This window comes from Balaenoptera physalus, assembly GCF_965194825.1.
Source record: "Balaenoptera physalus genome assembly, chromosome: 1".
Lineage (NCBI taxonomy): Eukaryota > Metazoa > Chordata > Mammalia > Artiodactyla > Balaenopteridae > Balaenoptera > Balaenoptera physalus.
In genome coordinates, this window is record NC_138882.1 from 83,408,944 (window position 1) to 83,435,839 (window position 26,896).

General features: G+C 57.8%; 3 protein-coding genes across 7 annotated transcripts; 2 read left to right on the top strand and 1 right to left on the bottom strand.

Moving 5' to 3' along the window:
• The first annotated feature begins 590 nt into the window (after positions 1–590).
• Positions 591–6,699, top strand: MUC1 (mucin 1, cell surface associated). The gene is made up of 7 exons (XM_082456577.1): positions 591–1,523; positions 2,013–4,408; positions 4,509–4,564; positions 4,716–4,846; positions 4,998–5,119; positions 5,203–5,352; positions 6,312–6,699. Exons 1-7 carry the CDS (start codon positions 1,463–1,465, stop codon positions 6,378–6,380), a joined length of 2,985 nt encoding a protein of 994 aa, XP_082312703.1. The 5' UTR covers positions 591–1,462; the 3' UTR covers positions 6,381–6,699.
• Positions 6,700–7,593: 894 nt separating this feature from the next.
• TRIM46 (tripartite motif containing 46) lies at positions 7,594–17,343 on the bottom strand. 5 transcript variants are annotated; one of them, XM_082466943.1, is made up of 10 exons: positions 17,152–17,314; positions 15,505–15,766; positions 14,921–15,195; positions 14,107–14,250; positions 13,891–13,986; positions 12,938–13,191; positions 12,545–12,666; positions 11,247–11,549; positions 10,114–10,411; positions 7,594–8,737 (listed from the first exon to the last, which is right to left on the bottom strand). In XM_082466943.1, exons 1-10 carry the CDS (start codon positions 17,212–17,214, stop codon positions 8,344–8,346), a joined length of 2,211 nt encoding a protein of 736 aa, XP_082323069.1. In that variant the 5' UTR covers positions 17,215–17,314; the 3' UTR covers positions 7,594–8,343. The 5 variants fall into 5 exon arrangements, with proteins under 5 accessions (XP_082323069.1, XP_082323067.1, XP_082323068.1 ...); XM_082466941.1 differs by having other exon boundaries at positions 14,921–15,264; positions 17,152–17,312; XM_082466942.1 differs by lacking the exon at positions 17,152–17,314 and adding an exon at positions 16,535–17,067 and having other exon boundaries at positions 14,921–15,264.
• Positions 17,344–17,901: 558 nt separating this feature from the next.
• On the top strand, positions 17,902–20,532 carry KRTCAP2 (keratinocyte associated protein 2). The gene is given in 6 exon segments (XM_082467375.1): positions 17,902–17,958; positions 17,960–17,996; positions 18,320–18,474; positions 18,612–18,675; positions 20,074–20,140; positions 20,380–20,532. Coding segments are annotated over 6 exon segments (486 nt in total). The 5' UTR covers positions 17,902–17,916; the 3' UTR covers positions 20,501–20,532.
• Positions 20,533–26,896: the final 6,364 nt, after the last annotated feature.

Sequence of the window (26,896 nt, forward strand, 5' to 3'; positions counted from 1 at the left end):
ATTGCTTCTGTCGGTCTAGACCGCAACCCCAGGACCTCCGGATGGGACTCGATAAGCTCCACGTGCGCCGTTGTGGCCTCAAATACTCCTTGGTCCCACATGTTTCTGCCCTTCAGAATATCACTTGGTCTTCCCAAATCATGCGCGCTCACAAACGGTTTTGCACCACCCCCATCAGCTTGTGCCCACCGGCCCCAAATACCACTTTGCTCCGCAAAGGATAGTTCCGTGCCCCTAAATACCATTCTGTCGCCCCACCTATTCTCTGCCTCCTAAATACATAACTAATCTGTCCCATTCTCCCTCCCACATTCCGCTGCCCACGCCAAATACCTCGGTGCCCGTTCCGCGTTAACTCAGGACCCCACCCACTTAGTGCCATTTCCTCCAGACACCGCCCCCACGTGCCTGAGTCCCCTCCTAAAGCTCCCAGCCCCTCCGTCGATGGTACAGTATGTTCCTCCCCTTCTCTGTCCAAGCCACTGCTTCTTCCGGCCCGGGCCTGCCCTCCCCAGCCTCTCTCTGCCCCCACTTAGGCAGCGCCACCCAACCTCCTCTCCCGGGACGAGGCACCCCTCAGCCCGCTCGGGCAGGCCCGGTGAGGCTCCCGGTGACCGCTAGAGGGCAGGAGAGCCCGGCCAGCGAGCCGCCGCTACAAGGTGGAGGACTGGGAAAGCAAAGACCCTAGGGTTCGGCCGAACCCAGATTTCATATTTCTTTAAGTGGAAATTTCTTCCCCCGCCCCCTTCTAGGGAGAAAGTCAAAGAAGGAACTCAGGCTGCTGGAAAGGCCGGCAGGGGGCGGGACTGTGGGTTTCAGGGTAGAACCGTGTGTGGAACGGGACAGAGAGCGGTTAGAAGAGTGGGGCTGTTCCGGGAAGTAGTTGGGGGGAGGGGGTCCAAAACTAGCAACTAGTTTACTCATTATCGAGCCTTCCCCTTCCTTCTCAGCCCCCAGAGTGGGACTCCAAGGGACCCAGGGAGAATGGGGCAATGGTGCGGGGGACCTGAGGATGAGCTTCCCGGCCTTGCCGTGCAGGACTTTGACCTAGCCCACTTTCTCTGTTACTTTTCTCACCTTGTCTGTTGTCCTGGGGCTAAAATAGGACCATGGGGACCCAGGTCAGGTTCCAGACTCCCTCCACCGCCTTCTGGAGCCAGGGAGTGGTTGGTGAAAGGGGGAGGCCAGTTGGAAAACAAACAGGTTGTCAGAGGGTCGAGTGATTGGAGCCCACGTACCCTATTTGAGGGGCCAGGAATGGTTGGGGAGGAAGAGGAAGAGGAAGAGGTAGGAGGTAGGGAAAGGGGGAGGAGGCGGAGCTTTGTCACCTGTCACCTGCTCTGGCTGAGCCTAGGGCGGGCGGGGGACCGGTATAAAGCAGCAGGCGCCTGTGCCTGCTCCACCTCGTGCGCACTGCCTGCCTGAGTCTGTTCTGCCCCCTCCCCACCACTTGGCCACCACCATGACACCGGACTTCCAGGCCCCTTTCTTCTTCCTGCTGCTGCTATTCCAAGTGCTTACAGGTAAGGGGCGCAAGGTGGGGAGGGGGTCTTCCCAGCCTTTCTGTGGGTTTTGCTTCCTGGGAGATGGCATACAAGAGGCAGAAGTTGCAGACAGTGGTGGCCCAGTCTGTGCCAGAATAAAGAATAAAGGAGTGAGGCTAAGGACAGGCTGAGAAGAGACAGCCCCCCAGGAGAATGGGTGCCAGGGGCAGGCGAACGTCCTGAAAGAAGTCTGGAGGGGGTGGGGGTGGAGTCAGGAGAGGTAAATCTTAGGAGTGGAGAAACCCGACAAGCCAGGAGCAGACAGATATGGGAAGAGGGAGGGAGGCTGCCAGCAGTGAGGGAGGAGGAGGGCTGACCTAGGGGCCACTCCCCAAATTCTCCTGGCATTACTTCTTCAGATGCCAGAGAATGTATTTTTTCCTTGTGCTGATTTGTCCCCCAACCCAACTCTGTAACCTCAACTTCTGACAGCTGCCACCAACCCTACACTAACAATCTTTCTTACAGTCTCTGGTACAAGCAGCAGCAGTACACAGGCTTTAAGTGACCAAAGCACCTCACCCCGGGCCACCAGTGGCGCCTCATCTCCGACCACCAGCCCTGCCTCAGGCTCGGCTGCCCCTTCGGCCCACGGTGGCACCTCACCCCGGGCCACCAGTGGCGCCTCATCTCCGAGCACCAGCCCTGCCTCAGGCTCGGCTGCCCCTTCGGTCCACGGTGGCACCTCACCCCGGGCCACCAGTGGCGCCTCATCTCCGAGCACCAGCCCTGCCTCAGGCTCGGCTGCCCCTTCGGTCCACGGTGGCACCTCACCCCGGGCCACCAGTGGCGCCTCATCTCCGAGCGCCAGCCGTGCCCCAGGCTCGGATGCCCCTTCGGTCCACGGTGGCACCTCACCCCGGGCCACCAGTGGTGCCTCATCTCCGACCGCCAGCCCTGTCTCAGGCTCGGATGCCCCTTCGGTCCACGGTGGCACCTCACCCCGGGCCACCAGTGGCGCCTCATCTCCGAGCGCCAGCCCTGCCTCAGGCTCGGCTGCCCCTTCGGTCCACGGTGGCACCTCACCCCGGGCCACCAGTGGCGCCTCATCTCCGAGCGCCAGCCGTGCCCCAGGCTCGGCTGCCCCTTCGGTCCACGGTGGCACCTCACCCCGGGCCACCAGTGGCGCCTCATCTCCGAGCACCAGCCCTGCCTCAGGCTCGGCTGCCCCTTCGGTCCACGGTGGCACCTCACCCCGGGCCACCAGTGGCGCCTCATCTCCGACCGCCAGCCCTGCCTCAGGCTCGGCTGCCCCTCCGGTCCACGGTGGCACCTCACCCCGGGCCACCAGTGGCGCCTCATCTCCGACCGCCAGCCCTGCCTCAGGCTCGGCTGCCCCTCCGGTCCACGGTGGCACCTCACCCCGGGCCACCAGTGGCGCCTCATCTCCGAGCGCCAGCCCTGCCTCAGGCTCGGCGGCCCCTCCGGTCCCCGGTGGCACCTCACCCCGGGCCACCAGTGGCGCCTCATCTCCGAGCGCCAGCCCTGCCTCAGGCTCGGCGGCCCCTCCGGTCCACGGTGGCACCTCACCCCGGGCCACCAGTGGCGCCTCATCTCCGAGCGCCAGCCGTGCCCCAGGCTCGGCTGCCCCTTCGGTCCACGGTGGCACCTCACCCCGGGCCACCAGTGGCGCCTCATCTCCGAGCGCCAGCCCTGCCTCAGGCTCGGCTGCCCCTTCGGTCCACGGTGGCACCTCACCCCGGGCCACCAGTGGCGCCTCATCTCCGACCGCCAGCCCTGCCTCAGGCTCGGCTGCCCCTCCGGTCCACGGTGGCACCTCACCCCGGGCCACCAGTGGCGCCTCATCTCCGACCGCCAGCCCTGCCTCAGGCTCGGCTGCCCCTCCGGTCCACGGTGGCACCTCACCCCGGGCCACCAGTGGCGCCTCATCTCCGAGCGCCAGCCCTGCCTCAGGCTCGGCGGCCCCTCCGGTCCCCGGTGGCACCTCACCCCGGGCCACCAGTGGCGCCTCATCTCCGAGCGCCAGCCCTGCCTCAGGCTCGGCGGCCCCTCCGGTCCACGGTGGCACCTCACCCCGGGCCACCAGTGGCGCCTCATCTCCGAGCGCCAGCCCTGCCTCAGGCTCGGCTGCCCCTCCGGTCCACGGTGGCCCCTCACCCCGGGCCACCAGTGGCGCCTCATCTCCGACCGCCAGCCCTGCCTCAGGCTCGGCTGCCCCTCCGGTCCACGGTGGCCCCTCACCCCGGGCCACCAGTGGTGCCTCATCTCCGAGTGCCAGCCCTGCCTCAGGCTCGGCGGCCCCTCCGGTCCATGGTGGCCCCTCACCCCGGGCCACCAGTGGCGCCTCATCTCCGACCGCCAGCCCTGCCTCAGGCTCGGGTGCCCCTTCGGTCCACGGTGGCACCTCACCCCGGGCCACCAGTGGCGCCTCATCTCCGACCACCAGCCCTGCCTCAGGCTCGGCTGCCCCTCCGGTCCACGGTGGCCCCTCACCCCGGGCCACCAGTGGTGCCTCATCTCCGAGTGCCAGCCCTGCCTCAGGCTCGGTGGCCCCTCCGGTCCACGGTGGCACCTCACCCTGGGCCACCAGTGGCGCCTCATCTCCGACCGCCAGCCCTGCCTCAGGCTCGGCTGCCCCTTCGGTCCACGGTGGCACCTCACCCCGGGCCACTAGTGGAGCCTCATCTCCGAGCACCAGCCACATTACCAGGACAATTGCCAGCAGCACTAACCAGAGCATAGTACCTCTGACCTCCTCCAGTCATAAGACTACTCAGCAGTTGCCTATTAGGGTCTCCCTGTTCTTCCTGTCTTTTCACATTACGAACCTCCAGTTTAACTCTTCCCTGGAAAATCCCAGCACCAGCTACTACCAGAAGCTGCAGAGAAGCATTTCTGTATTGGTGAGTAGCTTGCCTTTCCTCAACCGGGCTCCCCTGAAGCAGCCTTCAGAACTCTTTGAAGAACTTGCATCAAAACTTAGTCCTTTCCCTCTCACCCCAGTTTGTGCAGACTTATAAACAAGAGGATTTTCTGGGCCTCTTAGGTATCAAGTTCAGGTACAGTTCTGGGTGTGGACTCTATGTGGGATGGGTGGATGTTGTCTTGACTGTGGGGAGGGGCTGGTGTACTTGTGGTTGCGGGGGGTGGGTGGTGTGCTGACCCAGAAGCTGGGACCCATGGTTGAGTTGCCTGTTTCTCTCTGACCAGGCCAGGATCTGTGGTGGTAGAATTAACTTTGGCCTTCCGAGAGGGTACCACTGCCCACAACTTGGAGAGACAGCTTCGTCAGCTTGAAGCAGCAGCAGTCAAATATAACCTGACCATCAGTGGAGTTAGTGGTGAGACCACTTCCTCAGCTGCCAGCCAACACCACACTGCCCGGGACCCTCTCTCTCTACAGCATCTGGATTCCTGCTTTTCCTCTTGGCACTAATAAGGGGAGGGTCACCTCCTTTGAGAGACTGCTCTGACCGCTGCTTTTCCTTTTAGTGCGTGATGCATCATTTCCTTCCTCTGCCCAGTCTGGATCTGGGGTGCCTGGCTGGGGCATTGCCCTGCTGGTACTGGTCTGTGTTCTGGTTGCCCTGGCCATCATTTATCTCATTGCCCTGGTAAGTGCTCAGTCCCCAGCCCTGACCATAGTCCCTCTGCTAGAAGGAACCCCCATGCCCCCCATTACCTCCTATCTCCCCAGGTTGTGTGTCAGTGCAGACAAAAGAACTATGGGCAGCTGGACCTCTTTCCAACCCGAGATGCCTACCATCCTATGAGCGAGTACCCCACCTACCACACCCATGGGCGCTATGTGCCCCCTGGCAGTACCAAACGGAGCCCCTTTGAGGAGGTGAGGATGGCGGAGGGAGGCAGAGGCTTTGGCTGGCAGGGGTTCTGAAAGGGTACTGGGAAAGCCCAAAGAACTTAGAAGAGGTGAGAGTGACAGTAGACAATGAGGACCTGACAAGGCTGGGGTTGGAGGTCAGGGGAGTTCTGGGGGAGGGGCCTTGGGAAGAGACCATGGAAGAAGGGGGATCTCAGTAGGGGGTGCCCCCACTACCAGCACTCCCAAAAGAGCATTCAGTGCTCCGCTGAACTGGTGCCAGGGCTGTTCACTGGGATGCCCAGAGGCGAAATGAGTGGGGCACTGCGCCCAGGGGAGCCCTTCATGGAAGGAGCACCTGTGCCCCAGCTTGTCTCCTAAGAATGGAGGGTAGATTGAGACAGGCTAGTGGGGAGGAGGGGTCTCTGAATTGGGGAAGAAGTCTCACCAAGCCAGGTGAGCCTGGGTGCCGGGTGAGGGGGAGGTTCTTGGGAATCTCTGGAGAAGCACAGACCCCTCCTCCCTCTTTCTTCCTTTCTCTCCAGGACCTAGTAAATAATTACTTGGCCACCTGGGGCTGGAAAGCCACTTCAAGTGGGGGAAGGGAGAGGAGTTTCCTTTTCTTGACCCCATTTTTCCTCCCCCTGGGGACTTCCTTCTTCCAGTTTTACAGACACACACACACCCCCTTGGGCTGGAGGAGCAGAGAATGGAGGGAAAAAGGGGCAGGAGGGGAAAGCAGGGGGAGCTGATAAGAGCCGAGGGGAGGGAGTGAAGGGGAGCAGAAGGAGGAGTGGCCCTGTTTACAGTCACCTGGCTGCTGGTGGTGACCAGCAGGTGCTCTCTCCAAATTAACCCTTTGAGAGCTAGTCAGGCTCCTGGACCGTTCACCCCAGCCGCGGGGTGCCATCCAGGGGCCTTGGGGAAGAAGCTTCTCCCAGGAAAGCTTCTGCCCCTCACCCTAGATCCCTTCTCCCCCTACCTAGGTTTCTGCAGGCAATGGTGGCAGCACTCTCTCTTACGCGAACCTGGCAGCCACTTCCGCCAACCTGTAGGGGCACGTTGCCTGCTGAGCATCCAGCCAGCGCCGACTGCCTCCCTGGGTTTCTTCACTGCTGCAGCCCCCCCCCCCCTTTGCCCCCAACTCTGTTCTGGGCTGGTGAGCTGGGCATTCAGGTGGGCTGCCCACAGTCTCCCTCACAGGCCCCACCAAGTCCCCTAACCCATCTTAGCCCTGGCGAAGCCCATCCGAGCCCCTGGGGACAAGCCTGAGGCAGTGGCTCCCAGGAGGACTGGCGGGGACAGCTCGGAGATGGGAGTGGGAACCTGAACATGGCTGAATAAAACTCGGGCCTCCTCTTCGCTGACCGCCAACTTTTGATCTGTCTTCTGTGACCTGTTGATAGAGGGGCGGTCAAAATGTGTGTGAGGGGGTCTGGAAGAGGCCTTGGGAAAGGAGAGGGAGGAAAGAAAGCCAGAAGGAGCGGGGTTCACTTGAGAAGTAGGTGACATGGGGGCGCAGGAGTGCTTGGTGGAAGAACTCGAGTCACCTCTGTCACCTGTCCTGCATGGCTGGCGGCGCAAGAGGAAGGAGGAAACGAAACCCGGCGGCTCCATCGGCCAGCGTGACCCGGCTCTGCCCGCAGGCCCGTGGCTCTCCCCTTTCCCCGGGCCTGGGTTTCACTCCCGCGCCCTCCTCTCCCCTTGGCACGGTGCCCCCAGGCGGCTCTATTCTTAGCTGTCCGGGTGTGAAGTAAGTCCTCGGGCGGCGGCGATAACAGCTGCAGAGTCAACAGGGCCACGATAAGCTCATGTCATATCCGGGGGCTGGCACCGGGCCTGGGCCCCTCCCTGGCCGCCCCACCCGCCTCTGGCTCTGGGGTCTGCTACCCAGCACCCTGGGAATGGGGAAGTGGTTCTGGTTCCCTGATCCCTTTGGGCCCAGGCACGGGGCCCGCCCCCTCCGCGTTCCCGCAGAGCCCGGCGCCGCCGCCCGGACGCCCCGTCGCGGGGCGGACGCAAACAGCCACCGCAGCGATGCGCCCCCTGGCGGCCACGATCGGCTCGGGCCTGGGCTGGGTACAGGTGTGGCAGAAGGCGGGGAAGCGACGGGCTTGGCGACCTCCTTCCCTCAGGCGCCAGATCCACCGTGCACCCCTGCTCTGAGTTATAGCAGGGAACCCTCGATCCCCGCCCCGCCCCGCCTGCCACGTCCAGCACAGAAACTAAGAGGAATGGGCTCAGGGAAGGCAAAGATATCACAGGAAAGCCTGGCATCACAGTTTATTGTTTATAAACCATGAAAATAACAGCTGTTGCTTGACAGAGGCCTAGCAGTGCCCACCGCAGGGGGAGGCAACAGCGGGCACCAGAGGCCTTGCCAGGCCCAACCCAATGGGGACACTCAACCTCAGCTGGCTCCCCAAGGGAGACTTGGCACGTTGGCATGGGTGCAGGACAGGTAAAGCATGCAAGAGGGAGAAGAGGGGGATAAGAGGCATGCGGCTGGGGGTACAGGGACCCAAATAAATAAAGCAGGATGATAGGGTCCCTTTCCCCTCACCAGGGAGTGCCTGGGCAGTGTCCAGCCAAAAAGCCTGCACGCCCCAAAGCTGTAGTTCAGCATGGATGAGTCAGGGAGCTTGGCAGGGCAGAGGGCAGAGCTGGGGAGCATGCCCAGTGTTCCAGGTGCCTTCCCTCCCAATCAGCCTGGGGAGGAGCACAGGGCAGGGATGGGGAAGGGGCTGTCTCCATGACTCAGGTAAGATGCCAAGGGCAGGTCACGGGGCAGAGACGTGGGGGTGGGAGCCTGGGTTAACAGGCAGTGGAGAGAATGGGGGACATCCAGAGAGGTGAGCAGAGGAGAGTCCCTTGGTCAAGAGAAGGCCCTGGGAAGACACAGACATAGGGGAAGGGACAGGACCACATGGGAGGAAGAGTTTGAGGGAGAAGCTGCGGGAGGAATAACCCGGCTTCAGGAGGCTTGGAAGGCCAGGGCCCAGGAGAGGCCTGGAAGGGTCAGTCCAGTTTGGCAAAGCCCCCAATGGTGACCTTCCTCTCAGGCTTAGTGCCCACGGGCTCCTGTAGCTGTACTGCACCACCCCCAATGAAACAAAAGGCAGGGCACACAGGTCCCGAGCAGTCCAGGGGGCACTCCAGGAGCCCTCGGAAGGACACCGCATCCAGGAAGGAAACCCGACCCCGCTCGTAGTCCAGGCAGATGCCCAGGCGGGGCGGCAGGGGCACTGTGCAGCTGGCCGCCGGGCCATCCCTCCCTGTCAGCCCTGCATTTGAGCTGGCCCCGGCCCCCAGCAGGATCTTGCCCATGCCAATGGTTAGGAAAGCGAAGGGTGGCGACGCCTCCACTGTGGCATCCTCGGCACCGCTGTCATGCCCACTGTCCGGGTCGTACCTGCAGGGGTGGGCGTTGGGTAGGAGGATGTTGGGGGTGGGTGGAGTAAATGTGTGGGGGAGGGGGTACCAGAGGGCTGAGATGTTGGAAGGATGGAATGTTGGGGAGCAAGTGGTTCAAAGGATTGATTTGGGGCGCTTCCTTGGTGGCACAGTGGTTAAGAATCCGCCTGCCAATGCAGGGGACACGGGTTCGAGCCCTGGTCCGGGAGGATCCCACATGCCACGGAGCAACTAAGCCTGTGTGCCACAACTACTGAAGCCCGCGCCGCCTAGATCCCGTGCGCTGCAACAACAGTAGCCACCGCAGTGAGAAGCCCACGCACCGCAACGAAGAGTAGCCCCCAGCTCGACGCAACTAGAGAAAGCCCGCGCAGCAATGAAGACCCAACGCAGCCAAAAATAAAAAAAAATTTAAAATAAATTTAAAAAAAAGGATTGATTCTGGGCATTGAGAAGAAAACATGTTGAAGAGACAGGGGTTAAAATATAGGGCTGGGGGTTTGGTTTGGTGGGAAAGGGGTGTTGAAAGGAAAGCACATTGGCCAGAGAGGTGGGGGGAGGGGAAGAAAGATAGGGTATTGCTAAAGCACACTGAAGAAATGCAGAGCTTCCAACACAGGAAGGTGGTGAGGAAATGGTGCTGGGATATCATACTGAGAGAGCATTTTGAGGGTTAGAGAATCTTGGAAGGATGAAGGGTTAGTGACTAAGGTACTGGGGAGAGGGGGAGAGCAGAGAAAGGAAGCTGGGAAGGTGGATGTTGGGAGAGAGATGAGGGAGGATCAGTGTCTTAGATGAAGGATGTTAGAGGGATGCAGGGTTTTGGGGACCATAGGGTTAAGAGGGAACTGGTGTCGAAAAGAAGGCATTTAGAATAAATGGGGTACTGAGGGATAGAGTGCTGGGGAGGAAGGGGTCAGGGAGAAAAGTATGTGTGGGTGGGTGTTAAACAGGATGTTGTGGATGAGACAATATGGAGATGGAAAGTTGAAGGGAAGAATTTTAGGATGTTGAGAAAAGATGTGGGTGAAGGAGGTACTGGAGGGAAAAGGCTTTGTGCAGAAAGGATGTTGGAAATGGGGTGTTAGGGAGAAAGGACACGGAGACTTGGAGAGATGGATGGAGGGAAGTGGAGATGGCTCCCTTTTCTATTGTCCCTTTCCCCAGCCACTCCGAATCAGTCCACAAAGCTCTTTCACTGAGCCCACATTTCTCCAGACCACAGCCACCCCCCCAGCCTGGCTCCTATTACTTCCTCCTAATCTCCTCCCAGCTCCATCCCAGCAAGTGTGTCCTCCCCTTGCACACCGCCCCCCCGTCCCCAGCTCCCCCACCCAGGTCCCCAAACCCCCATCCCTTCCAGAGAGGCCTGACCTGGGGCTGATCACATCAGGGGCACCCTGGAAGCTTTCCTGAAGCTTGCTCTCCAGCCCGACGCCCACCTTCACCAAGTAGGAGGCTGGGTCTACGGCGCAGGCCCAGTAGCTGCGGCCCTGGGTCACAGCCACATCGCCCAGGACCACATCCACGCTCAGGTGGCAGCCCGTCAGTAGCCGCTCAGCAGCCAGCAGCAGGGGCAGCCCTGGAACACTCCGCACTGCTCGCTGGTCCTTGCTGATGGCCAGCCGCTCTCGGCTTGTGCCCCAGCGGCCGTCGAGGAAGAAGTGCAGGACTGGAGTTGGGGAGGGTTGAGACAGAAGGAAGGACTTCAGGGACAAACACTGGCACTGGGGGGAACTTGAGGTGTTAGCATGAGACACTGGGAGATTTCAGAACATGGAACAAGTTGCCAAGGGATGGGCAGGGGGCTCTGGGGAACAGGGCCTGGAGAACTGGAATGGGGAGCATAGGAAAAAAGAAGGGGCATCCCATCCCAAGTGGGCATGGGACCACAGGAAGAGTTTTAGTGATGACTAGTGGGCACAGGAACCAGTCTCCCAGACCCAGCTGACTCGCTATGCTGCCTCCCACCCCTTTCCCATGGCTGCGCCATGGAGGGTCCCCACTGCTGTCCATTCCACCTGGTGACATCCCACCACCATCCACCTACACTTTCCAGCCTGCACTCTGGTGCTCTTACCTGGTCCTTACACTTAACCCCTAACTCTTCTGCCCCGTACTTGGATGGTGATGCTTCTCTATTATGCCTACACCCCAGAGCCCCCACTATTTTCTGGAGAGTCACTTTACCAACATTTATTGCGCCCTTACCATGAGCCAAAAACTCAGCTAAGCCCTTACACGTTATCATCTCACTTAATTCTCACAACAACCTTATGAGATAAGTATTGTTACTATCCCTACAGAAGAGGAACTTGAAGTTCAGGGAGGGTGAATAACTCGCCTAAGGCCACACAGCTGACCAAGAGGCAGAGCTGGTATTTGAACTCAGGCAGTCTTGCTTCAGAGCTAGTGAGAGTGATGCACTGTGTTATGCCATCTCTCCGGGGCCCACCCAGCACCAGCTGTCAGTGCTTGGGTCCCAAGTGTACCCTGTGCCCACTCACCGGGCGCTGGGGGCGTGTGCAGGTGCACATCTTCACTGTACTCGCCGTAGCCGGCCTTGTTGCAGCCACGGACACGCAGCACGTACACAGAGCCTGTGTCAGGGTTCTCAAGCAGGGCGCTGGTGCCCCTCACCTCTTCCCGCCGCTGCCAGCGGGTGGGGCCCGACTGGGCCGGCACATCCGTGCGCCGGAACTCAATGGTATAGTGCCAGGCAGGTGGTGAGTGGGGGGGCAGTCGCCAGCACAGGAAGATCTGGTCGTAGGCAAAGGTGCGCTGGGTGTCAATGACCGGAGCCTCAGGCACTGTTGGAAGAGACAGCGGGGGTCAGTCAGGGCCTGGCCGCGGGCCTGGCATGGAGGGTGGGCAGGAAAAGGGAAAGCAGCGGGAGCCGGGGGGGTGAGTGTGAGTGAGAGGGATCTGGAGAAGACACCTGTCTGGGCCCTGGGCAGGGATGGGCAGGGCAGAGCCCACAGGAGAAGGAGAGACAGGAGGCCTGATGCCAGTTCCGGTCTGCCACTCCTTTGCTCTGGCCTTAGGCCAGTCACGTCCCCTTTCTGGGCCTCAGTTTCCTCCTCTGTCAAATGAGGGTATGAGATCACATGGTGTCTCTTCTTTCTATGACCCTTTTTATTCTATGAATAAAGAGGAGCCCCAGGGAAAGGCAGGCAACGGCCACTGAAGCCCAGGCAAGAGGGCACTGAACAGGAAGGAGGGAACCAAGTGGGAGGGAGATAGATGCAAGAGTCAGCAAGACAGAAAATAGGGGACAACAGAGGGCAAGCTAAAGCTTGATGGCAGGGGACAAGGTCAAGGGGAAGAGAAGGAAAGTCTAGAGGGCAAAGGTCACAGGGACAAAAGGTCAGAAAGGCAAGGATTAAGAAAGGAAGGCATAAGAGAGACAGAGGGCACTGGTCAGGGGAGAGGAAGGCGGGGATGGGGTCTGGTCAGGGCAGGAAAGAGAAGGAAGCCATGAGTGGGTAGCCGGGCTGTGTGGGAGTGGCAGGGCAGGGCAGGGGGCCTGGTGGGGGGCAGGACCCCTGGGGCAGGGCCGCTGACTTGCCTGGGGTGCTCCGGAGCAGAGTCCGCGGTGGCCACAGCCTACAAACAAAGAGAGGGAGAAGCGGCGCTGAGCGCGGTGGGACGGTGTGGCCGGGTGGGGTGGGCTAGGTGGGCAGGGCGCTGGCCAGGCCAGGCAGGAGGCTGGGGAGTTCCCCGGTGGGCGCTGCCCCCCGGGCCCGCTGCTGGGGAGGAAGGGAGGAAGGCTCTAATTGGGCACGGGGCCTGGCCATCTCCTCACCTCGCAGGAAGTTAAGCTCTGTCAGCAGCTTCATCTCACGCCCCACGTCCAGCTGGCAATGGCGGAAGGAGGAGCTGGCAGCTGGCCGGAACATCTGGAGGGCCTCCGTAGCTCGGGCAATCCTGGGATGGAGGCAGGCAAGGGTCAGGCACTGCCATCTGGCAGCCACCTTTCCCCTTGATTCTGCCTTGCCTGCCCCTAGAGCCTTGGTATCTGCTGGGGGGTCTCTTCCCTGTCCATTCGGGCAAACTGATATCAGTGTGGCCTGGTGAAAATCCTCAGGACCCAGCTCTCCATCGGGCAGTACTCTCGACATTGCCTTATACATGGACTACACACACGATTGCCCCTACCCCGCAGGAGCCCATGCCCCTGTGCCATGCCCCTGAGTACCTGTTGTGCAGCTGTTTGGCTGCTTGCACAAAGCAAGGCTGGTCTGTTTCCTTAAGAACCTCCTGAGCGTAGCCCACCAGACCTGAGCCATCCAGCAGGCTCCGGTGTTCCTGGATCTGGGCGCTGAGACGGGCCAGCCGCTCCTGCTGGCACTCCTCAATGGCCTGAAGCAGTGATGCCCGCTTCTCCTCCAGCACAGCCCCCAGCCCCCGCACCAGCTGGGACACCTCCTCCTTGGCCTGCTGACCACTCACCTGCCCAGAGAGCAACATTTACTATCTTCTTCTTGAAGGCAGCACCTGCACCAGACTCCTGGGGCACCGTGCCATGGCTAGGATCACAAAGAATCTGGGGAAATCCTACCTACCCATTCTAATAGGGCCAGGTTCATGGCTCCAAAGGCTCCTGTACACCCAGATGGGCTCAACTCCTGACCATTTGTGCTAACCTTCCTGGATGCCCACACCATAATCAGTCATGATCCCTTAAGGACTCCCCCAGATAAGAGGCCATGACTACACTAATGTCCACCTGCACTGTACTAACGTCTTCCAGCATCTGTGCCATCCTTATCGCCCATCCCCATATCAGCTGATTCAAGCAATCTGGCAAAAGGTATCAGAGCCATCGCCTCACCCTCCTTAGTCCAGGGATGTGCACCATCCTCAGCAGGCAGCTGAGCCTGAGGGCGTCTGAGCTCCACCCCTGGGGTTTTTCAAGCTCTTCCTCTCCTGGGTGATAGACACCCTGTCTCCACTGTAGCCTCGGGTACCACCTGGCCTGGGGCACTGTTGTTCCTGATGACTTGGTTTAACCAGAACCTCGACATATCCATGGACCCTACATGGGCTTCCTGGGCTTGCAACCAGGTGATTGGGCTGTGCCCATCCACACCCCCTTCCTGCTCCCACTCCCAGGCAGGGCCCAGGGCCCACCTCCATGCCCTCCCTCACCTCAGTGTGCCTCACAGTCTCCTCCAGCTCACAGATCTGGGTCTGTACTGTGTCCTGGTTTCCCAGGATGTATGTCAGGCTCTTTGTCAGCTTGTCCTGAGGGGGAAAAAAGAGGTGGGCATCACACCTGGCTCCAAAGAAGCCAGCAGTTCAGAGGAGGTGTGAGAGGGTGTGAGTGTGGGTCAGCACTGGGGTAGAGTGAGGCGGGGTCCTCACCTTGAGGGCCTGGTAGGCACTGAGCACAGGTGTGATCTTGTGGCCGCTGTGGGTGCGTCGCACACGGCAGAGTTGGCATACCAGTCGTTGGCATGTCTTGCAGTAGTGGGTCACCTCTTCCTTGTGATCTGGGCACATCAGGCCCTAGGGACAGAAAGAGCAATGAGACAGTCAGCCAGTGGTGTGTGTAAGGGTGCTGACCTACCACAGAGCAGTTTGGTGCCCTCCCTCTGCTGGCCCAATGGGGGTGGAGAGGAGTTCAGCTGGTGGTGCTCCATGGTGCCACCTGGTGGTACACCCTGGCATCAAGGAGAGCCTTCCCTGCAAGCTCCAGGCATTAGCCTTGCTTCTCCCTTCATTTACCTCACAGAAATGTGTGGTAATAACAATAATGATGGTAATCTTAGCCTTGTGCTTAATAATTAGCCTTGGCTATCTTGTTTACTGCTGTAGCCCCAACGCCTAGAATAGCACCGGGCACATAGGTGCTTGATAAATATCTGTTCAATGAATGAATGCATAACAGACCGTTTTAGCGTATAAATAACCTTCACAAACATTATCTCAGTGATCCTTTCAACAACCCTGCAAGCACAGATATTGCAGGGCAGGTATTATAATCCTCATTCAGCAGATGAGATGGAGGCTCAAAGACGCTCAAAGATTTGTCCAGTGCCTTTTTGTTACAGAAAAAGGAGAGCGGCAATGGCAACCCCCTGGCCGGCTCCTTTTTGAAGCCCACAGTGCTGGGCACGCCCTCCCACCCAGCGCCACCATGCCCCTCCCTTCCCAGGCCCTGCAAGGGCTGGCTCACCTTGGGGCGGAAGGAGAGGGTGGGCAGGGTGGGCTCATGCTGGGCCTTCTGGGTGCCCCAGGGGTGGAAGAGCTTGAAGCATTCGTTGCAGAAGGTGGCGCGGCACTCAGTGCAGCCCTTGGTGGCCTCTAGTGGCGGGGGCTTGCACAGCTGGCACAGGATGGCGCCACCCACACTCACACTCTGGCGGTACCGCTCCACCACACGCTCCAGGGTCAGGTTCCGGAACAGCCCTGCCAAGCCCCGCTCCCCCAGCTCCACATCGCCCTGGCAGGCTGGGCACGGAAACATGATCACCTGAGGGTGCAGAGCACCTCGCTTCCGCCCGGGGTATGTCCCAAAGCCTGTGGATGGGCCGGGAAGTAGGGAGGTGAAAATTATAGCTGGCTCAGAGTGGGGGAAGTCTTTTCAATTAAAAAATTAATTTCTATTGTGCCAGAGCGCAGCTCTCATTAGAGCCTGGATGGGCAGTATCTCCACCCCCTGAAAAACAGACAAATGCCCTTGGCCAGTGATGGACCCCTTCCATCTTCCTGATGGACATCCCAGCATCCCCACCCCCACCCCACAGGTGCCAGCCCCACCTGACTTAAGCAGTCGGTCCAAGCGGTCTGGCTTGGGGAGAGTTCTGCGGGAGAGGCGGGGACTTCGGGTAGAAGGGGTGGAGGCAGGAGAGGTGGGCTCAGAGCTGGGGTCCCCACCATGGCCTACGTAGCCCTGCTGGCCCAGCACCTCCCGGGCACAGGCCTGGCATACATTGTGGGTACAGGGCAGCACCAGTGGCTGCTTGTACATCTCTTGACACACTGGGCACAGCAGTTCCTTCTCCATGTTCTTCATGCTCGTCTGTGGAGGGACCAGGAGGTTGGGTCAGAGCTTGGACACTTGGGCATATCTCAACAGCCCCTCAACTGCCCCTTAAAGACCTAAAGGTCTCAGGAATGGACAAGACAAGTACAAGGGACCAGACAAGCTATGGAGTTTCCCCAGTACAAGCCTTGGCCTGGTTCACAGGCCTTCCCAGTTCCCTGTCTCTTGCTTCTGTTTCACTCCTGCAGAGCTACAGACCTAAGGAGGAGGGATGGTTGGAGCTCGGGTCACCCCAGCCTCAAGTCCCACCCCCTTCACTGTCCCAGTCCCAGCCGGACCTGCAGCCCCTCTCACCTGGCCTTTGCCCCTATCCCCCCATCTCCGGGCCGCCGGCCCCAGGCACATCTCTCAAGGATACAGCCCATTCAGCAGCTCGGTGCGGACCCCCGCCCCCTTCTCTGGCATTCCCCTGCCCCCCCTCCCCCGCGTGACTCCTCCCTAAAGCCAGGCTCTCTCCATCCTCCTGCTCACCCAGTCTGTCCTCCTGACGCGGCTCCAGCCTGCAGCCGCCCTCGGCTCCATTCCCCATCACTAACCCATCCGGCTCCTCCTAACCCATTCCCTTTTGCCCCCCACCATCCGGCCCTCCAGCTCCCTCCCCCGGCATAACCCGGCCTGCCGCAACCCCCTCCCCAAGCAAGGGGGAAAGGAGCGCCCCGCCTACTTGCCCCCTCCCCACCGGAAGTACCCCTCCCTTTTTTGGTGGCGGGGGTCCTCAAGCTATGCCCCACCCCCACACCTCACCTTGGTCCCTCTCTTCGCAGCCATCCCGGTCAGGGGCGCAGCTGACACAAAGGAGGGAGGGACACGGAGGGAGGGGGAAGGAAGTGGTGGGGGGGAGCAGGGCTGGCACCGCCCCTGGGAGAGCCGGGCCCAGGTTGCCATGACAACCGAAGGCTCAGAGGCAGCCCTGAGTGGGGGTGCGGTGGGGTGGGGTCTTGCGGAGGGGCCCAAATTGGGAACTAAACCGTGGGGCGGCCCTTTCCTCGTCCCCCACCTGTCCTCAGTTTTCTTGGAAAATATCCAAGCTCACTCACGCCCCCTCCTCATAGCATAGCCCCGTTGCCCTGCAGCCCCAGCCCCGGTGCACGGCTGGAGGCTACCCCAAGCCACCCGCTGCGTCCGGGTAGCTACATGTTCCTCACACCCCAGCAGATGGACGCCTTCACGGCATTCACCTCCCGGCTGCCCCCGGGATTACCCTCTCATACCTGTATCCCGACCCTCCCAGTCCTTTCTGCCATCACCCGCCCCCTGTCTACATCCCAGCATCTTGCGGGAACCCCACCTGTTCGAGGTCCCGGCTTGCCCGGGACCCCTATACTCCCCCTCCCCTTCCCCTCGACCCCACCTTAACTCACACTGATGCGGACCAGTGCATCCATGATGGAAGTGAAGGCCTGCATTTCCTCACCCTCAGCCATGGCCCTACCATGCCCGCCCGCCCCCGTGTGCCCGATCCCGGCTGCGGCTGCGAACCCCGGGCTTAATGCAGGAGCCCGGTGGGGATGTGGGGAGGGGTGGGGTGAGATGTCACTGCGCATGCTCCAGGGACCAGCCTCGAACGGCGCTGGTCGAGGTAGGAGGTGGGAAATAGTTTTTCCCACGTGGTTCTCAGAAGGCTGTCGCGTCGGGGGGTGGGGTGGGGTTGGCTGGGTAACATGGAATCGTATTTGAGGGGGAGCCATTTCTTATGTTCGAATTCTTCATTGGCTTCTAATCTTACTCATATAAAGCAGAAGGATAGTTTCAGAGAAAGGTGGGCTCCAGAATGGAAGGACTAGATTTTGGTTTGGGCAAGAGTCCAGGGGAGATATCAAGGCAATGATCATGGGGGAGGTAGTCTTGAGGAACAGGCACTAAAGCTGACATAATTGACAAAGAAGACAGAAGTGGTCTAGAGGCTATAGTCCATGGGCCCAGTGACTTGAAGAGTTAAGTGCAGCTTGCACTGAGAGGCAGCAGATGCTCTGGGTGCGGGGAAGGGCGGGGGACGAGGGTGGTGGCCAAGGACGCTCTTGGACGCAATATTTCCTCCCTGCAGGAAGAGGGCGCTGCATTCAGGCGCCGAGAGGGAGAAAGAGGAAGACGTTGGGGAGAAGCAAGGCCACGTTGGGGGCTGACGCATGCGCACAGCCAACCGTGCCCGGTTCGGCTCTCCTCTTGTACAGAGGAGCGGATTGGACCCAAGGGCAGGGCATGATGGGTAACGGGACCAGCGGGGTCCCCCACCGGGCAGACTAGTAGGGGTCGGATTTGGGCAGATTAGCTTTCGCGGTCCTCTCCCCGCAGAGCTGACGTGTCCTGGGTTCCAGACGACGGGCATTTCCACGGGGCCAGGGGGTTCGGGGCGTCCGGGGCTGAGGAATTCTTGGGGGTTGCCGCGGGGTGTAGGGAGTTGGGGAGGGTGGCTGCAGTCCCGGGAGTGCTTGCAGGTGGTTGGGCCCTCGAGTTCCCGGACCTGCCGAATCTGCCTGCGGCTCCTGGAGGGAGGGCTGGGCCTGACTCTGCGTCTCTTCTCCACTCCAGTGGTGGGTACAGGCACATCGCTGGCGCTCTCCTCCCTCCTGTCCCTGCTGCTCTTCGCTGGGATGCAAATGTACAGCCGCCAGCTGGCCTCCACCGAGTGGCTCACCATCCAGGGCGGCCTGCTTGGTTCCGGCCTTTTCGTCTTCTCTCTCACTGTATCCTTTTTGCGGGGGAGCGGGCAGAGGTGTTTGAGAGTAGGAAGGGTGGTGGGCCACGCAGGCTTGTACCCTTCCCATTAGCCACACATCTCTGCCCCCACTGCACGTCCTACTCCTTAACTCCCTCAACCCAGGCCTTCAATAATCTGGAGAATCTTGTCTTTGGCAAAGGATTCCAAGCAAAGATCTTCCCTGAGAGTAAGTGAAAATTGGGGGTTGAGTATTTGAACCCTCTCCGGTAACCTCCCCCAACACGGTACTGAATTTCCAGGTGCTTAGTCAGTAAAGGTTTTTTAGGAGGAAAAAATATGTGTATTAAGACTGTCTGGAGACAGATGATGCTTTTGGATGCAGCACTTTATCTAGCTCCCGGAATTGGAGCTAGAAGAGAGGGCCTCTGAAAGCAAGAAACTCAGTTACTTCCTGGCCAGTTCCCAGGGAAGGTGTGAGGGAAACGGGCAGGTTTGGGCCTGTAATGAATACATCCAAGAAGGGATGTTCTTTGTTTCCACCAGAAAAAGAAGAAGAAGGGCCAGATCAGTTGAGGGGTTCCGAGGTGAAATTGACCCAATATTAGTGAATTCTGTTTATTTGAGATGATTGTGAAGAGCCTAAGTATTAGATACACCAGCTTTCTGTGTCAGCAGGAATCCTGACCAAATTAGAGTAACTGTCAGATTGTTTTCCTTTTGAAACTATTCTAATCAAGAATTGATGATTCAGTTATTTATGGAGAATTAAGTTCATAAAGCCAATTAGGCGTCAAGGCCAGATCACCTAAGGGATGCCACATGCCCCAAATTGACAGCAGATGCCATCTCTTGTGAAGCCTTCACCTGGTAGAGCAAAGACCTGTCACTGTGGCCCTCGTTTCTTTGTCCTCCTTATGTTTTGCTCTTTCCACCTGGCGCCTTTGTAGGCTTCCGGAGCTCCTTTCATACAGCGGCTTCAGAACTTCTCTGTTAGATTTTATTTCTAAGTGTATTGTCTTCATTTGCTTCTGAAAGAAACCTTTGTAGTGGGGCAAGCTGTTTGGCCCTCTTCACCTGCCCTGCCCTCCCCAGCTGGGCAGGTGGGATTGCCCTTGCTATCTGCCCTCCCATCTTCTCTCTAGTCCTACTCTAGATGTCTTGAGACCCTTTTCTGCCCCCATGGGTGTGTGTATCCAGACACTCTGCTCTCCAACTTATGTCCAGGAACTGAGGCCCTCGACTTCCATAACTAGCCAGCCAGGTTAATGAATTGATCCCCATTGGCTGGCTTCTGTTGGAAAGGCCTTGACCCTCTTCCTCAAATGGGAGCAAGCCTTGCCCTTGAGATTCTGCTGTCACCTTTCCTTTTCCTTTTTATCGGAGGGAAGCCAGGATAGGGAAGTTAAGTGATATTTGGGGCAGAGCTGGTAATGAGCATGCATCTCCTGCCTCCGTGTTCTGGGCATCAGTAAGCCCATCTGAGGTCCTCCTGCTGTTGTCATGCCCTTCCCCTCCAAGCAGTTCCCCCAAGATTCAGAGGGCCCCAGATTTCTTCTAGACTCCACATATGAATGCCTGGTGTATCCATTCTGACCACCCTCCTTGTCCCCTCTTGCCTCCCCAGTTCTCCTCTGCCTCCTGTTGGCTCTCTTTGCATCTGGCCTCATCCACCGAGTCTGTGTCACCACCTGGTAAGTGCCTGACAGCTGAGTAAGGGGTGTAGCATCCTGTCCTTTGGCACTCGATCCTCCTGTGATGGTTCCAGACTTCCCCATACGTCCCACCCACTCTGTTCTCCCTCTGTCCCCTTCCCCATTTTCCTAAACCTGATCCTGGATTCTTTCCCTCATGCTGGTGTCTGTCTGCTCTAGGAGGCACCAGGCTGGCAGCATGCCCACTTATACCATGACCTTTCTCCTTCACCCCGTAGCTTCATCTTCTCCATGGTTGGTCTGTACTACATCAACAAGATCTCTTCCACTCTGTACCAGGCAACAGCTCCAGTCCTCACACCAGCCAAGGTTACGGGCAAGGGCAAAAAGAGAAACTGACCCTGAATGTTTAATAAAGTTGATTCTTTGTAGCTCTGTGAGCTGTGATATGCTGTGGGCCTCTCCTGCCCATGGCTGCATGGGTGTGCAGAATGTTGGGGCAGATGGGTACTTGCTGTTTTCAGACCTTGGGGATGGTGGGGTTTCCTTCCTCCGAGGTTCATTTTTACCAAATATTTATTGAGTGCCATCAGTGCCAGGCACTTTGCCAGGCACTGGAGTGGCCTATACTTGTGTAAGAGTCTCATGGAAGAAAAGTGCATGAATGATCGGCAGTCTTGCCCTTTGGGAAAAGGGGTAAAGACTGCAATGCAGGAATGCCTGCCCATCGGAACTGGGATAGATCTTGGAACAGAGGAGTCAGGGAGGGAAAGGCCCCTCATCCCTACACGTCCCCATGGAGTTCCATTTAACCTGTGAGGGCTTTGTTACTCTAGCTCCCCACCCTGAGCAGCTGAGCCCCCTGCCCCTTCTGCTCCAAGTCTGCAGGTGGGAATTCCCTACTGATGTTGCCCTCCTGGACCTGTCTGTTCTGCAGTGTGGATGTGTGCCCGTGTTTAGAAAGACTCCCAGCTTGATCACGGTCCCTATCCTCTTTGGTCTGTGCCTTCATTTTTCTCCTCTGTTTCACAGCCAAGGAATTAAGACACTTCCTAAGTTTTAGCAAAGTGTTGAATACATAAAACGATAGGAACAAGGCCACCAACCTTGGAGCCAGCCTTAATGGAAGTGAGGGATGTGACTTCTCAGGTCCTGCTCTGTCCATGCTCTGCCATGAGGAGTGCCTCTCTGTCCAGAGTGTCTGTCCTTTAGGGCACCTAGGCACCGTCCCTCTTGCTGGGTGGTGTGGGCTTTAGGGTGCTTACCGTGCCTTGGTCAGCTTTGTATTCTCCACAGTGCCTGATAATGGGCAGTGAGGACTGGTGGGTTGGTTGAATGAAAGAACCTGTCCTCCTAGAAAAGAAAATCCTATACATGGGATATGGCTGAGTTTGGGAATGAGACCCAATGAAGATGAAGAAGTGAGTCAAAGGAGTTCTGGTCAAGGATTAGAGGCCCCCCCCCCCCGCCCCGCCAAACCCCCACTTGTAGCCAGACTCCCGGACCCTTTCTCCTCTATGCCTAAGCTGAGGGAGTGCTATGCAGTTTACCCACATTGCCTGCAGAGGGCGGCACAAGCTCACATCTTCCTCCAGGAGACTCGCAACACTCCCCTGCCTGTTGGCCCTGAAGGCTGGGAGGGTTGCTGCTGGGTCTCAGGGTTCTTGCTGAGTCTCTCCGGTGGAAGCCAACTCTTGGAGGACCCGAAAGACTGGCCCATTCGGAAGGGCTGAAGCCTGAATCAAGTCTTCTTGCTCCTCCAGTCTGGGAATGGAGGCAGAGAGTTCAGTGGAGACCAGAGCCTTCCTGAGAGGGAATGGTAGCTCTAGGCTCCAACTTACCTGGTGATGGTTGGGGGGTTACCGTATGTGGGACCCTTGGGGAGAGGAAAGGTTGTCCAAAATGGGTCCTGGACCTCCGGGGAGGCTGGGTTAGTTCTAGGTCTCGCTTTGTCAAACCTAGACTTTCTCCTGACCTGGAGTGGGAGCAGTGGGCAGAGGGCCAGGTCCCAGCCCAGGTGAGCATAGACACAGCTGGGGAATCTGGCCACCTCAGGGCACCATGCCTTCCAAGATAAGAGCTTGGGTGGGGCCAGGTTAGGGGAGGACAGGGGAGAGCCCAAGCAGGTGCCAGGACGATGTCCAGGGATCTGGGCACCTGCTGCCACCCACTACATAGGCATCAGGGACAGTATGTGGCCAGGAATAATGGCCCCTTGCTCAGGGAATGGGTGCCTTTACCAGGCAGGTTGGCGCTGACCTCAGCTCTCCACCCAGCCTATCCCTGGGGTGCCTAGCTGCCGGCTGCCTCCACCTGACCTACCAATTAACCCTGGGAAGGGTATCCCAGACACCAAACACCATCATTAAGTAAGGGGGCGTGAGGCCATCATGGCTTCTGGAGACCCAAAGGTGAGAAGGGCAAAGGTGCTAACCTCTCGGCCCCGGGATGCCTGGGTCTCTGCACCACCCTGGAGGCTGGAGGCCTAGGGGAGAGAGGGGCGGTCCGCCCCTGGAGGACAGAGGGAAGCCAGATGTTTCCTCCTGCTCCCTCACACGTGGCCCTGACACCCGCCAGCGCCCGCTGCCTTCTCCAGAAACAGGAGTAAATAATACAGGGGGAGGGGGCCTTGGATGCTAGTGGGGAGGCTGGCGGGAGAGGGCTCCTGGCCCAGAGGTGTGCTTCTTGGGGCAGAAGGTGATGCCACCTAAAAAGAGGGTGGTGGGAAGGTGAGATGAGGGGGCTCCCCTGCCCGGGCAGAGGCTGGACTCCTCTTGGGCTGGCACTGACATGAGGGGATGCCTGGCGTTTAGGGCATGCCAGAAGGTGGGGGGGGGCAGGGCAGACAGGGAGGGGGAGTCTGCGCCAGGCCTTGGCTCCAGCCCTTTCCGGACCTTATTGTCCTTGGTGAGAACAGGACGCTGTCCCGTTCCCACTGCCCGGCCCCCCAGCTCTGCTCCCCAGGGGCTCGGGAAGGATGTTGGGAAACAAGAGAAGCCAGAGATTGGTAGAGACAGAGATGCTGAGAGACACAGAGACAGATACAAAGAGGAAAGTTTCAGTCAAAAGCAAGTATTGAAGCTCATTGTGAGCTTGAGCGAGCGCTGAGCGCTATGGGAACCGTGAAAGAATGGGAAGCTGGAGGCCCTGCCCTCAGGGACCTCTGGACTGGCCTGCCGTGTGCACACTACTTGACTTAGGGTTACTCACAGAGCCATCTCCTAAGCAAACTATAGCCAGAGCCCTTGTGCGGGCACAGTTGGTGGCACTTAATTGCTTCACCTCAAGTACATTCTTTTCCTCCCTCCCAGCAGGCTGGAAGTTCCTCCGGGGGCAAGGCCAAGATCATGCTCCCAAATCTCACCTCCCTACCCCCTCAGGGCTGAGAGCAAGCTGGCCACCAGAGATTGCACTATAAATGCTATCTGGTTGAGCTCCCGCCCTGGCAGAGAGAGAAGACCCCTAGTTGGCCCTAGAATTAGGCACTGCATTACCTGGGGTGGAGGGCAAAGTGTGAACTGCCTGCCCTGGGGCAGGAAGCAGGCTTTAGAGCTGCCCTCACCCCCACCCCGCCCCCGCCCCCGCCCCCTGCTTCCCCTGGGCCGCGCGAAGAGCCAGCTATTCCCACCCCAGCCTCCGCGTCCCTGGGGGCTCGGGGTGGGCCTCCTTCCTTCCAACTCTCCTACCTGGGCCCACAGTTCTCAGCAGCCACTCCCCTGGGAGACAGGTCCTCTGATAGGTGGAGAGAAGTCCAGGTCCCTTCTGTCTACTGAGGTTCCAGATGCATTTCAAAATGAAGAAAAACTGAGACATGTTTGAAATGTGTACACTTGACAAATTAACACTTTTTAAGACAATATTATGATACAATATAATCATGCTAGTCGCAAGGTCATTACAGGATTTTTAGAAATGTTTCCCTTCACAGGGAACTGCAGGCCCTACTTTATAATGTAAAGTTCTATGATAATGGGCATATCAGAGTCATTGTAGGATTCTTTCTACTTTTGTATATATTTGAATATTCCACAGTAAAAGTTAAATCATTTGTACTGTAAATCCCTTCTTTCTGTTCTGTGGGAGAGTGACAGTGTGACTGAATGAAACCACACTTGGAGATAACTTCAGAAGGCTACATTTGAGGCCCTGTGTGACAATGAGGCCTGAGCCAAATGGCCCTTATGGTCTTTGAGGAGCCCTTCTCTGAGAATTCCACTCACCTCAAATAAGCTGGACATGTTTCCCCTACTTTTAGGCTGAGGCACTAACAGAAGGGACTGAAAAGTGGGATTCCCTTCTGCACAGGTCAGGACCCCACAGAAAAACCTCCCACACACCCCCATTCTGGGCCAAGAGTTGCTGTGAGGGCTGACCTCAGGCTGCTTCAAGGGAATTTCTGGGACTGAGGTGCATGTACACCGGTGTGTGAAGGCCTAGGCTAACCCTCCAGGGAGATCCCTCCCCTTCCTGCTCTGGGCCTCCAGCCCTCATTTCCAGCCTCTGTGACCCGGGCCTTTTTCTGACTCAGACAGCTTCAGGTTCTAGACATATGTGGGGCAGTAGGAAGGAGCCCAGGTCTTGAAATCAGACAGACCTGAGTTCTAGTTTTGGCTCTGACACCAGGTGAGGGTCCTTGGGCAAGCTGAGTGACCTCTCTGCACCTTAAATTCATCACCTGTAAAATGAGGATAGTAATACTTGCCTCAAATTGTGGTAAAGAGGATTGGAATTAAATAACAACGTGGAAGAGCCTAGCATAGCGCTCAACCTACTAGGCATTTGACAAATGTCATTTTCTTCTCCCACGTGATAACAACCATGACCTTGCCAGCCAACTTAGTGCTTTACAGATATTCTCAGTTTCAACACTTACATCAACCATATGAGATTGATATTCTTACTCTGTGTGGTTAATTTTATGTGTCATCTTGGCTGGGCCACATTGCCCGGATATTGGGTCAAACATTATTACTCTGGATGTTTCTTTTTTTTATTTTTTGGCCGCACCATGTGGCGTGCAAGATCTTAGTTCCCCGACCAGGGATCGAACCCATGCTCTCTGCAGTGGAACTGTGGAGTCCTAACCACTGGACCACCAAGGAATTCCCACTCTGGATGTTTCTGTGAGGGTGTTTTTTTTTTTTTTTTTAATTATTTATTATTTATTATTATTTTTGGCTGTGTGGGTCTTCGTTTCTGTGCGAGGGCTTTCTCTAGTTGCAGGGAGCGGGGGCCACTCTTCATCGCAGTGCGCGGGCCTCTCACTATCGCGGCCTCTCTTGTTGTGGAGCACAGGCTCCAGCCGCGCAGGCTCAGTAGTTGTGGCTCAGGGGCCTAGTTGCTCCGCGGCATGTGGGATCTTCCCAGACCAGGGCTCGAACCCATGTCCCCTGCATAAGCAGGCAGATTCTCAACCACTGCGCCACCAGGGAAGCCCCAACACAAATACTTTTAAGGGGTCTTTTTTAGGTAGCCTGACCCTGGCTGGCCTTTCCAGCCTCACCTCCTGCCACTCCGCCATGAAGCAGTCTTTGTGCCAGAGACAGACACAGAGGATTACTCACAATGAACTCTCAAGCCTCCCTGCCTTTGTTCAGGCTTTCCCTTGGCTTTGCAAGCTCCGCCCTCAACCGCCACCTGAATTCTCTTACTCATCTTTCCAGTATCACCTTGGGCTTTAGGACCTATTTGATAGAGGCTCATGCCTTCCCTGAAACAGTCAATCCCTTCCTCTGTGTTGTATGTAATTTTGCATATTCTTCCATCTTTAGTGCACTTTAGAATAAGGGCTCCACGGGAATTTCCTGGTTGTCTAGTGGTTAGGACTCTGTGCTCTCACTGCCGAGGGCCTGGGCTCAACCCCTGGTCGGGGAACTAAGATCCTGCAAGCTGCGAGGTGCGGCCGATAAATAAATAAAATAAATAAATATATAAATAGAGGGCTCCAGATTTGGAATTTGTCTCTCACTGAGACCAAAGCTTGCCAAAGGTGGGACTTCCCTGGTGGCGCAGTGGTTAAGAATCTGCCTGCCAATGCAGGCAACACAGGTTCAAGCCCTGGTCCAGGAAGATCCCACATGCCGCGGAGCAACTAAGCCCACGAGCCACCGCGCGCCTAGAGGTGGTGCTCCACAAGAGAAGCCACTGCAATGAGAAGCCCATGCACCGCAGCGAAGAGTAGCCCCCGCTCGATGCAACTAGAAAAAGCCTGCGCACAGCAACAAAGACCCAACACAGCCAAAAAAAAGAAGAAAAAGCTTGCCAAAGGAGAAAACTCCAACAAACGTGAGAAAACTGAAGCTCAGAGAGGTTAATTTACTTGCCCAAGGTCACATAGCTAAGTAAAGGAAAGAGGCAGGACCCAACCTCAGGACATCTGGGGCTCTTAAGGCCCAAACTTTTAACCCCCCAGCTGTACTGCCTTTCATACCCTGCTATAATCATGTGTACTTGTGGCCTGCTGTAGCTGCAGAAGGGTAACGGTCTGTAAAAAGATTGAAGAGAAAGGAGTTGGACCATAAGAATCTGCTGGCTTTCGTCCAATGCTATCCAAAGCCAAAGACCCTGTGTCCAGTAGATGGGAGTCTCTGGAGTAGTTATATTTCCTGGGACCAGGACAGCTGGGTCAGTTTCCCTGGAGACCATCAAATGCTAACCTGTCCTTCCTCCTGCCCCTCATCTTACATTTATAGAAGCCCTCTGGGTTTCCCACGCTGTGCTTGGTCCTGGAGTTACAATGGTCCTGGGTGGCCCAAGCAGGGAAACAAAATACTTACAGCTCAACATGGTAAGTGC